The sequence below is a fragment of the Apteryx rowi genome, unplaced genomic scaffold (genome assembly GCF_003343035.1).
Source record: "Apteryx rowi isolate R43461 unplaced genomic scaffold, aptRow1 scaffold_1004, whole genome shotgun sequence".
Classification (NCBI taxonomy): domain Eukaryota; kingdom Metazoa; phylum Chordata; class Aves; order Apterygiformes; family Apterygidae; genus Apteryx; species Apteryx rowi.
The window spans coordinates 156,462-168,489 of record NW_020447203.1 but is presented as its reverse complement, the minus strand read 5'-3'; the positions used below and the strand labels follow the sequence as shown (position 1 = coordinate 168,489).

The window sequence follows — 12,028 nt, the reverse complement described above, 5'->3', positions numbered from 1 at the left end:
AGAAGGAGACAAAGGAGGAGAGTGAGAAGTGCAGGGTGTGGGACCGGGAAGGAGCCAGAGCAGCCGGCAGTTCAGAGTGAGTTGCTGCGTTCCTGCTCTACTGCCACCACCCTCCATGGTACCAGCTTGGGGCATCCACAGATCTCTGTGCCAGGCCAAACAATGAATCCTAGGAGGATGGGATTTTTAGCCTGGGCATTCCCAGCTGTGGGTACATCCTTGGCAATAAAGCCGTTATGATTTATGGGCTGCTGGATGGAAGCCTGCTCTAGTTCTGCTGCCCCCTCCCAGGAACACCAGATTTGCACTTCATGTTTTTGGCAGCTGAATCCCTGTGGTCCTGAAAGGCATGCTACTGGGGGGTTTCAACGGGTGTCACTCTTTGGGCTGTCTCCCAGTTTGAGACCGTTTTTTTTTCAGGGGTGGAGAGGTGCTAGGCTATKGCTTGTGCAAAGATCTCTGCAGTCTTGCAGACAGCCGCTCTCAGCCTTGCAGGAAACATTCGTCTGTTAGAGGCATGGGAAGCCTCTGCTCTAGGGCAGCTGGCTCCAGTGCTGCCAGCAGTGGTTAAGATGTGAGGGCTGGTGGTTGAGAAGAACATTTGGCCTATGCGAGTAGTGTATCAGCCAGTAATCTCAGCACACTGATTTAGGTGTGCTCTGCTTATCCTACTTTAGGCGCTGTCCCAGGCCTTCCTTATGGGCACACTCTGCTCTAACTCACTTTCACCTTGGCTCCTTGTGAGGGATAGGTGATRCAGTGCAATCAGTCAATGGGTACCTGGCAGGCCTTCTGTCCCCGTGGTGGTTTTTTTTCTGTCCTTCCTTTGCTGCTCCCTTTTAACCATCCTCCTCTGGTCTGCATTCCTTGCAGGATTAAAGAACACACTGCAAAGGAGCTTGAGCCACCCTCTGTTCTGCAAGTCACTAGCAATGGAGCAGATGAAGGGATCAGCCATGCTTCTGCTGGAGCTGCTAATTCTTGGGGGCCTGAGAGCAGGGAAGGGCTCTGCTGTCCTGGGCACCTTGGATCTACAAATAGACGAGGAGCAGCCAGCTGGCACCATCATTGGGGACATCAGTGCTGGCCTGCCTCCTGGCACCACTGCCTACATGTATTTTATCTCGGCACAGGAGGGCAGCGGTGTTACCACTGACTTGGGGATAGATGAGAACACAGGTATCATCAAAACAGCCCGTGTCCTGGACCGAGAAACCCGAGACCGATACAGCTTCATTGCTGTTACCCCAGAGGGCATCACAGTAGAAGTGAACATCCAAGTTAACGACATAAATGACCATGCTCCAGCCTTTCCCAAGCGACACAGCACTTTCCAGATCCCAGAGCATACACCTATAGGCAGTAGGTTCCCCTTGGACCCAGCCTTTGATGCTGACAGTGGCCTGCTCAATACCCAAGGCTACGTGATTAAGGGAGAGAATGTGGGGCAGGCCTTCCGCCTGGAAACGCGCCGAGGACCCAACGGGGTCCTGTATTTGGACCTGGTGGTCAGCAACATCTTGGATCGGGAGAACCGTTCATCATACTCCCTACTGCTGGAAGCCTATGATGGTGGCTCTCCTCCCCGGAGCACCCAGATGACACTGGATGTGTCTATCCAGGACATCAATGACAACGCCCCTACCTTCAACCAGAGTCGCTATCATACTCTCATCTCGGAGAATCTGAAGCCTGGCAGCAGCATCCTGCAGGTCTTTGCCTCTGATGCAGACGAAGGTGACAATGGGGATGTGGTTTATGAGATCAACCGGCGGCAGAGCGATCCTGACCAGTACTTCACCATCGACTCCCGGACCGGAGTCATCAAGCTCAACAAGGGTCTGGACTACGAAGTAAGGAAGGTGCATGAGCTGGTGGTGCAGGCGCGGGATAAGGCTGTCCATCCTGAGGTCACCACAGCCTTTGTCACCATTCATGTGCGTGACTACAATGACAACCAGCCCACCATGACCATCATCTTCCTGAGCGAAGATGGTTCCCCTCAGATCTCTGAGGGAGCCCAGCCAGGCCAGTATGTGGCACGCATCTCTGTTTCAGACCCAGACTATGGCGAGTACTCCAATGTCAATGTCACCCTGGAGGGAGGGGATGGCAAGTTTGCCCTCACTACCAAGGACAACATCATCTACCTGATCTGTGTGGACCAACTTCTGGATCGGGAAGAAAGAGACTCCTATGATTTGCGGGTAACAGCCACTGACTCAGGAACACCCCCGCTCCGGGCAGAATCAGCCTTTGTGCTGCAAGTGATGGATATCAATGACAATCCTCCACTCTTTGACCAGCAGGAATACAAACAGAGCATCCCTGAGGTTGTGTACCCGGGCAGCTTTGTCCTGCAGGTGACAGCTCGTGATAAGGACCAGGGTCCCAATGGGGAAGTGCGTTACAGTATTGTGCACGGCCGTGACACCCACTCCAGCTGGTTTGCCATTGACCCAGCCACAGGTATCATTACCACTGCTGCCCCACTGGATTATGAGAAGGATCCTCAGCCCCAGCTGACAGTGCTGGCCAYGGATAGGGGAACCCCTGCCCTCTCTTCCTCAGCTGTGGTGCATGTGGTGCTGCAGGATGTCAATGACAATGAGCCAGTGTTCAAGAGTAACTTCTACAATGTGTCCCTGAAGGAGAACACCCCTGTTGGGACCTGCTTCTTACAGGTGGGTACAACTGCCAGATGAGTTCAGGGAGGGCTATCCTGTGGGAGGCTTGGGGTGGGGAAGCTGCCACTGAAGGACATGTCTGAGGTGTAGTTGCCAGGACTTAGCTGGGCAATGTTTGCAACAAGAATGCCAGAGTAGAGCTTCCCCTGCCCAGTGCAAGTGGGAGATGGGGCAGAGCACTGTTGCCCATTTTTTGCGTGTGAGCACCAGTGCATGTGAGCACTGGGTGATATCACTGATAGTGCAGGCACACCTCAAGGATGTCCTTTGTGCCAAGCAGTGTGTTGACCACAGTTGAGACTGGCGCCCACCGTGCCAGGCATTGCTCACACAAGTGTGGAGCTGCCTTGCAGGCCAGGGTACTAGAAACGAGACTCAAGTAAAAGAGTTGATCTCTAGAGAGCCACTGCTGGCCAGGCTGCTAACTTCTCCCCCTCCCCGTGAGATCATTAGCTTAAGTTCATCAGTGTTTGTAAGGCCGGTTGCGAATATTAGCATTAAGTATGCACGGCTGGTGTTATATTACCTTGGCAGCAGCAGTTTTGTGATATTATGTGCTGCATCAGCCTTCACATAGTGGGAGAGAACGGGTGAGGCCTGGAGAGGTGCTGCCCCTCTGGCAGGCTCTGTGGACCTCTGGCTGTGCTAGCAATGCCACATGTGGTGCATTTTACGTGCGCTGCATTTGCTGTTGCTCAGCCACAGCACAGGCCCTGGAGCCTTGGTTGCTGCAGRCAGGTGCTGCAGCCTGCCCAAGCCACACCGAGGAGACGGGGCGCATGGGGCTGGCGGCGGCACAGTGGTGTGGAAGCAGAGCAGGGCACTGCCAACCAAGGCAGCGTCCAGCACGTCGGCCAGGGCAAGCGCCTGTGAAGCTAGGACAACTCCTTGCTGGAATCATGGGGCCCTGGGCTGGTCATCCGGGGCCGTGGCGGGCTGTGAGGCTGAGCGATGAGCGGTGGCCATGGGGCCGGGAGGAAGGAGCGGGGAAACAGGAGCTCTGGGCCTGTGAGATGAGGTGGGAGCAGCCCCTGCCCCACGGGTCCGGCAGCCAGGCCAGGGGAAGGGGCCTCCAAACGGGCCGGGAGGAGGAAGCGGAGGTGAGGAGAAGAGCTGATGGAGGAGTGTGCTGCCGGGGGCGCTGCCGGGGTGGGGAGCTATGAGTTGGGGAAGGGCAGGTGCGGGGCTGGGTGCGTGTGGGGGGATGGGGGCGTAGGGTGGGGGCAAAAGGCAGGCGCACAGTGGGGAAGGGGTGTGGGGCAGGGGCGCGTCTCGGATGGGGCAGCTATGCGATGGGGTGGCGTGGGTCAGGGCGAGAGACGGGGAGGGAGATTTGGTGGGGGAAGGGCACGTCTGCGCAGGGCAACACCCGCACTCTCCCGGATGGATGGGGATGGCCTTGGAGACGGGGACAGCATCGGGGCTGGGGACAGAGGTGGGGAAGGGGTCAGGGACGGGGATGGCATCGGGGACGGAGAGGGGGCAGGGACAGGGCTGCGGTGGGAGCCGCGTGCCCCGAGTGAGCGCGAGGCCCCGGCGTTCGTGGGGACATCTCAGCTGCAGAGCCCCCGAAGGGAGGCCTCTCTCTCGCTCTCCGTGCCTTCCTGTTCGGTGCCGTTCGCCGTGTGGGGAGGCGTTCTGGAAATGCAATCGGAGATGGCGGCTCGGCTCCCGGCTGCGGAGCGGTGGGGACAGGCGGGAGGGAGCGCAGGGACCCGCAGAGGCGCTGGGGCACTGCGGGGGCCGCGGGGACGGTGCGGAGAGGCCRGGCCGGCACGTGGCTGCGTGGCTGCGTTGAGGGCCGGTACGGTGCAGGGGGCCAGTCCCGGCTCCGCACCGCGCTGGGGGGAGGCGCCGGCCGAGTGGCCTGCAGCGGCTGAAGGTTTGGCCGGATTTCGACGGTCTTGGCTCAGCCCTTGTGTTTCGTTTGGAAACGGCGCGTCTGGGCTGAGCGCAGGTAACTCCCGCGTGGCCTCGGCACAAAGCAAACAGCTCACACATCTGCTGCTGCTTCCTCTGAGCCGGGAAACGTGAGAGGATGGGAAAGGAGGCTGGCCAGGCTGCCGGCTCGGCACTGGGCCGCAGCAGGAGCAAGCCAGGCTGGGGAGCCGCGGCAGGAAGCCGCAGGGCTCGCGGAGCTGTGCTGCCCAGGCTGGCCACCCCTCAGGACCTCTGGCTGCGGCGTCCCTCTCGCCCCGAATGAGGGCTTAGGAGATGCTGGGGCCCCAGGTGGCCACCAGCCAGCACCGTTTCCCAGGGGTTCGCCTGGGCTGGACGCGCTGCCCCCGTGTCCTGTGTGTGCACTTATGCCTGCCTGACCCAGCCTGTCTGTGGCTTCCAGGCATCAAAGCCCATCCTGCCTTGGGGTGTCAAGCACTGGATTTGGTCCAGCCCCACACGTTGCTCGTGAGAGCCCGGGCCGTGAGCACCGCTGGCAGCACAACGTGCAGGAGACAGGGCAGCCCCCGAGGTCACAGAACGGACTTGATTCTTCATCAGACTATTGTGTTTCTAAGCAACAGACCTTGAGAGGACCAGGTCTGTTTTCAGATGACGACATCTGCTCTCTATGGGCAGCACAGAAAGATGAGGAAATGAGGAGCTTGTGTGAGTGACCAGGGAGACTTGAGGCACGGCTGCATGCCTCCCGCTCCTCCCTGTCCCCTCTGCCAGGTCGGTCTTTGTGTTCAGTATACGAACGCAGCCGAGCGGAGCAGGTTGCTGGCCAGAGCCCCTGAGCACTATAAGGAAAAAAAATCTCATAACATCTTCTTTATTTATTACTTGTGTTTATCATGGGCCAGGTCCCACAGTAGCAGATCCTGTACAAGCACGAAACAGAGAAAATAGCGAACTCACAGTTCAAGCCTGAGATAAGAGGGGAACGCCGGTAGAGGAGGAGCTGAAGGAGTCAGTGGACACCACACCAGCAGAAAGCAGAGCAAGAGATAGTCACTAGGTGGTTATTTCTCTCACTCTTTGTTTCTCTTTGTGGCCATGGGTTGATGATGTAGAAGCTTTAGGGCTCCTTGTACCACATTCAAATGCTATGGTTACATGATGTGAAGCACAGTTCTGGTATAAATCCACCCTGCTGGCTCAGATTTGTTTTAAACATTATGTTGGATTGATTTTGTACCAGCAAGCTGTGTGCATGGTCAGATATTGTCTTTCTGGGCCTTTCTAACTTTTCAAACTAAATTGAGTATCGTCTGGCCTCTGGCAGCCAGCATAAAGCACAGAGCTGTGTAAACTCCATGTTGTGAGAACTGGCAGATTTGACAGAAATGCGAATGTGATGAGACGGTAGGTTATTGATTCTCGCATAGATCCAATATTAATGATCTTGGAGGCAGGGCTTATATATCTGCATTGCACCCATACACATAAACATAATTGCTGGGGAAGAAAAACATCAGAAATCAAAAACTGACCAGGAACATGCCAAATGTATATCGTTATCTTGCAGTTCTGAGGGCAAGTCTCATGAGTTTTGAAGTTTGTGTACCGATCTGTGATTCCGCGGGGCTGGCTGTGCTGCGCGCACCTCACCTGGGCAGCCTCTTGGGCAGTGCCCTGGGCAGTGAGTCCTGCCTGAAGTGCTCTAGAAAAGCCCAGGCCGTGTATGCCGTAGCACTGAGAGAGAGCTGTAAGGGGATGATCCTGATGCATGGGTGGTGCTGCCGGAGGGGGCAGCTGTAAGAGGACATGGGAGCAGCTGCGCGTGGGGACTGGAACAGCAAGAGGAATAATAGTGCTCGCTGGCTTTGCAGCTGAAGAGAGTGGCTGGAGGTGGGGAGGACATTGCTGCGTGCATTTGTTTTCTTGGGACAAGGGATTTAGCATTAACCTATCTTCAGACCTTTGTACGACATAAAACAGGCCTCCCCCAACTCAGAAACGAGAAGAAAAGCTTCCCAAGACAGGATGGGGAGATGGAAGGGAGGGAGCGCATCATGCTTCAGGGAGGGCAGGCTGTAACGCGGGGGAGCCTGGGGGTACATGGGGAGCAGGGACACGGGGGAGATGCTGGTACATGGGGAGATTGTGGGGGAGGTGAGTGCTGCTGTTACCGCCAGAAGAGCTGCATTTGTTCCAAATTCCTGTGAAAGTTATTTCCTCGCGCTGCCAGCAGCCTCCTCCTGGGCTTGGCACAGCAGCCAGCGCCATGATTAATTCAAGTAGCATTTCCCCTGGAGCTGCAGCAGCTTTTCCACTGCAGCCGAGAGGCCCCAGCCCCTCGCGCTCCTCTCCCCCCGTGCTCCGCTCCTCCCCCAGCCCCAGCCCCCTCGCAGGCTCCCTCCTTCCTCTGTGCTGAGCCCCAGCCCCCTCCCGGCTGCCCCTCTTCCCTCACCTCTCCTCCGCGCCCCGGGCCCCGATAACGCCCCTTCCTCCCCCGAAGCCTTGCGCACGCCCTCGTTCCTCCCGGCCGCCCCGCCGCCCCGCACCGGTGCGCGCTCCCTCCCAAGGTGCCAGTCCCCGGCCCCCTCTCCTCCCCGAGCCCCAGGCTGCCGGCGGGCTCCCCCTCCCCTTCCCTCGGGCATCGCTCCCTCCGYTCCCTCCGCAACCCTGGGCTCCTGCCGGCTGCTGCCCCCCGCCCCCGGGGACCCCCACCGTTTTGCCCCCGGGGCAGCTCTCCCTTGCCTGGCCCTGGAGGCACCCTGGCCTCTGCCTGCTCCCCACTGCTGCCTGGCATTCCCCTGGCCGCCCTGCCTGGACCCCCGTCCCCTGCTGCCCCGAGCCCCCAGCCTCAGCTGCGCCCCTTGCCCCGCGGCGCCTCGTCCGGCCGCCCGGACCTGCTCTGCGAGCGCCCGAGCTGCGCGCGGCTGGAGCCCGGCCCAGCACCCGGGCTGGAGTCCCTGCTGGCGTCGGAGCCCCCCGCAAACCATGGCCAGACCCTGTCGCTCCCCGCCCCGCACCGCTGCCGCCTCCCTGCAGGCCCCCCGAGCGCTCTTGCGTTGCGGAGGCCTTGCCCCCGACCCTGCTCAGCTCCAAACTCCTCCACGCTCTGCTGGGGCTCCCGGTGCCCTCTAGCTCCCTGCTGCCCCACCGACAAAGACGAGCAGGTGCCGGCGTGTCTTGCTCCTCGCCTCGCTCCGTCTCCGCCTCAGGAGTGCCAGGGCTCCCGGGGGGGGGGGGGTGGCAGGGTGGTGCCTGGCCCGGGCTCCTGCAGTGGCCGCCCAGCCTCCTCCGGGACCACAGCCTCACCCTCCACGCTCCTAACTCCCTGCCGACGTCTGTGTTTAGACTGCTCGCCTCCTCCTCAAGCCTGAGGGCTTTGCCCCATCCCGGAGCGGTAGCGGAGGCCCCACGTTGCCCCTGTTGTCGGCATCTCGCTGCGTGCGGCTGCGTGTGCGCCGGTCCGTGCCCGCGCCCCACGGCCGCCGGGGCTGCGGGGAGCCAGCGCTGCCCCTAGCTGCGCGGACGGCTCCCCCGGACCAGCGCTCCGAGCCGCCTCGGGGCCTGACCCTCGCCTCAGCCACGCGTGCGGGGCGATCTCGGGGGCCGGATGCTGACCCCGTGCGCTCCCCCGAGGCCCGGGCAGGCCGGAGGCTGAGACGCAGCCCGGGAGCCGGAGACCGCTCCTGAAATAGCAGCTGTGGCCACTCCCTGGCTGCTTTTAGCTGGTCAGCAGCTGTGCCAGGGCTGGGGAGGGCAGGACGCCTGGCATACGCTCAGGCAAAGGGAGCCGTGCGTGGGATCGTTGACCGCACTGGCGCCAGCCTCCCCTCCTCTCCCACCAAGAGCCGTCACTCCGAGGGGCGGGAGCCCAGAGCCAGATGTTTGCCAAAGCCGCAGTGTAACATGTGCGTAGCAGAGATCCAGTCGGGGCAGGGCTCCAGATGAGCTCCCTGCCTGCTGACTGCTCTCACTGGAGATGGAAAGGATAGCTGGGGAATGGAGCCCCGAGCTGCTGAGAAGCGCTCCATCCCTTTCCAACGCTGTGGACTGTGTAGGGGAGATGCATGGGCCAGCAACAGGGCTGAGAGGGCGATGTTTGCGGGCTCTGGCGTAGCCCTCCTGATGGGTCCGTGGGAAGGACAAGTCTTGACTCCTATAGGTGATGCAGTCGAGAACCCCAGTGTGGGGCTGCGCTTCTCTGTCCGTCTGCCCTGGGAGAATGTAAGAGCCTTGGGGCTCTTCTCTCCTCCCTCCTGCCCTGCCAGGGGACTGGGAGCAGGGGGCAAAATGACCTTGAGGCCTTGATGCCTGTCTTTGTCCTCCCACTGCTCCCTGCGGTGGGGAGGCGCACGCCTGCCCAGTGCCTGCCCTCCTTCCTTCACAGCAGTCAGGGCTCCTTGGGATTTTTGCTGTGTCTCCTTTCTCCCTAACCCCAAGACACTTTGCTGCTGCTCTTTGCCGTTTGCTTCTGCTCTGCTTCGGCCACAGCAGTCCCATGAGGTGCCCTCAGGCCCGGCTGCAGTGGCTTCACGGTGCGCAAGGAAGGTCTCCTGCCAAACCTCAGTGCTGTGGGGAGGAAGGGGCAGGCAGCAGACACTGCTGTGCAATGGTGCCAGAGCTGCACGCAGGGCTGGGTGGGCACAGCGGCTCTCCCAGAAGGACTGGAGCTGAAGGGCCAGGCTGGGAGGCTCAGCAGGGCCTTTGGCTGGAGGTCAGCGTCGCTTTCAGCATCAGCCGACGTAAGCCTGAATGTTTTTGTGTGCGGAGCAGCCTCTGTGAGCCTCGTGTCCCCGTGCATGTCCTGGGCAGGGAACACAATACTCTGGCCGCCTCGCCTCCTGCTCTGATGCTGGGGCTCAGGGGCTATCGGTGAGGAGTCCTTTCTGCCTCCGCAGGAGCCAGTCACCTTTCCTTTTGCCAGCTCTTAGGGCTCAGATGCTGCCTGTTGTGCTCAGAGGGATTCAGCAGTCAAGTCACAGCGGAACACACGAATACTGACTATTAAAATCATTTACATAGTGGAAACTGTGAGGAGGGAAAAAATTGACTTTGGCCAGAGCATATGGGGTCAATTGTAATATTCTGTGCAAAGAACGATAGCACCGTGACTGAGGCATCTTTGGGGATGGAGCAGGATGGTCTAATGGTTACCCTGTTCCCTAGGTCTCGGGAGACCTACTTCAGTTCCCCTGTAGTACAGCCTTTTCCCTCTTGATGCCCCTGTGCCTGGCTGGGGTAATAGTCCTGGGTCACAGGCTGGAGAGTGCAGGAAGATCTTGCTGATGTCTCACAATGCATTACAGTCCTTCCTGGGCCTGTCTGGGACTCTGTTCTGGCACTGGGTGCTCCAGAGAGTGTTCCCTACTGAGATACCAACTCTAGCAACTGACTCCTTCTCTGGGAAGATGGGGGCAGATCTCCCAAGGGAGCCAAGTTTGATCTGAGAAGAAGGCTGTCTGGGATGGAAATTCCAGGGATGCACTTTGCCTGTTCTACTGTCCAGTTGCTCTTCCCCCACGCCCCTATGTACTGCCCCTGTTATCCTCCGCACATTTTGTTGCCTGCAGCAGCACCCCACCAGCAAGAGCGGGTTGATTTGTGAGGGAGTGCAAGCCAGGAGTCAAGGGTGACCACAGCATGGGTGGGTTTGTGCTCTCCCTGACCAGGGTTTTGTCCCACTGCACTCAAACGGGGCTGGGGGGACAGTGACAGGCTCCATCGACAGCCCCAGACAGGATGAGGGGATGAATCAGGTCAAGGATCGATCCAGGGAGTCCGTTCAGGGATAGCAGGAGACGACACCAGAGATGAGGCTACAGAATAGGTCCAAGGTCCATCCAACAGACAGGACTGTAGACAAGCTACCTACAGTGTAGGTCCAAGGCCCATCTGGACAAGCCAGGAGAGCAGGGGACAGGGCTGGACCAGGCACACCTGCAGTGTAGCTCAGGCAAGGACTGAAGGCCCAGGCGTGGGCTGAAATGTAGCTCCTGGACCCATGGGCAGTTGGTGTAGTTGGAGGCCTGCAGGTTCTAAGCCATGGTTAGTTGGCAATGAGTTGACCCCCCCCCCGTAGGGATTGGTGCCAGTAAGAGATACTTATGTTGCTGTATAAAAGAGGATCAGGGTGGGAATTTGAGCATTGGGCCCTTGGTTATCTGTGCTGCTCCACTTCTAGCTCCTGTCTTGGCTCTGGCTGGCTTCAGAAGGGCCAACCCACAGCAGTGTCAACACAGGCATTCSAGACCACTTGGCCACAGGGCCAGGGAACAGTCCCTGCCTGGTTTTATTCAGTAGTAGACACAACTGTAGTGTTTTTAGCTCATTCCTGAGGATTGCAGCTTGCAGAATGTGGAGCTGTAATTCCATGTTCTGAGACAACTTGTGATACTTTATATAGGTCCTGAGGAGGAYGGTCCCAGTGTGAACTTTGGGCACACCTTCTGGCTCCTGCAGAGAAGGTGATATTAGGGAGGGACCTGATACCACTGGCATCATTGGTACAGACACCAACCTTAGCATCAAAGTTGGCATCAGCAGCATTTTCCTCAATGAAGGTAGGAGCAGATAGTCCCTGAGTGTGTTCTCATTGTTTAGCAGAGATCATGCATTGTTTTCTGGACATGTTGCTAGAGCAGGCTACAGACCTGGTACCAAGGCATTTCGCCCAGACATGTCCTTGAAGGCAAGTTCCCCCCATCCCTTGGCTGTCAGTCATTGGTGCTCCTGAAACACTGTGAATGGTGGAAGTTTCTGTGTGGACATCTCCGTCTTGACTAGAGCAGTGTCTCAAACAGCCCACATGCCCATTTCTCTCCATTCTGGTCTATAGAGGACCCAGGATGTTTGATTCAGAAGCAGATGCTTGCACTGTGGTCACAGTAGTGTGGTTGTCTAAAGCTGGATATGATGAATCTCATCCCATGTATCTGAATGTTTCTTTTAGAAGACCAGAGCCGAAGTTTCTCTGTGGACCATTTTCTTTCAGGACTTAAGAGCTCCCATGTGCTTCTGCGCTGCTCCTCAGACTTGGTGAATAGTGCCCATGGTAAAATGGGGTGAAGCTTCAGTTTCAGGGTTGAATCCATCCTGGATGTCAGGACTATTCCTGCTGCCCAGGCAGCCACAGCTAAGCTTCCAACTTGGCCAGCCCAAGCTCTAGTGCAAATGTGCCAGCTGGACAGAGTATGCAACAGCTTGCGAGACCCAAGGCTAGCAGACTCACCCATTAGTGTTACTCACTGTCGTTGAGTGGCCACATGCAATGCTTTGAAGGCAGTTAGTGCTGCCAGTGCAGCAGTGATTTGATACTGAGAAAAGGGTTAGAAATAATGAGATTGTTTTTAAAGATAGCAAGTTCTCCCTCAGAAAGAGTCACYGCTAAAATGTAAAAGATGCTCCACATGGGCATCCAAGCATGGAGCACCCACTCGAACCAC

The 12,028-nt window shown here is 58.2% G+C and overlaps 1 protein-coding gene across 1 annotated transcript in view; it reads left to right on the top strand.

Moving 5' to 3' along the window:
• Positions 1-932: 932 nt before the first annotated feature.
• Positions 933-12,028, top strand: part of DCHS1 (dachsous cadherin-related 1) — a 48,710-nt gene continuing 37,614 nt past the window's right edge. The window contains exon 1 of the mRNA XM_026063658.1: positions 933-2,684. Within this exon, the coding sequence (XP_025919443.1) occupies positions 933-2,684 (1,752 nt within the window). The remainder of the gene's footprint in view (positions 2,685-12,028) is intronic.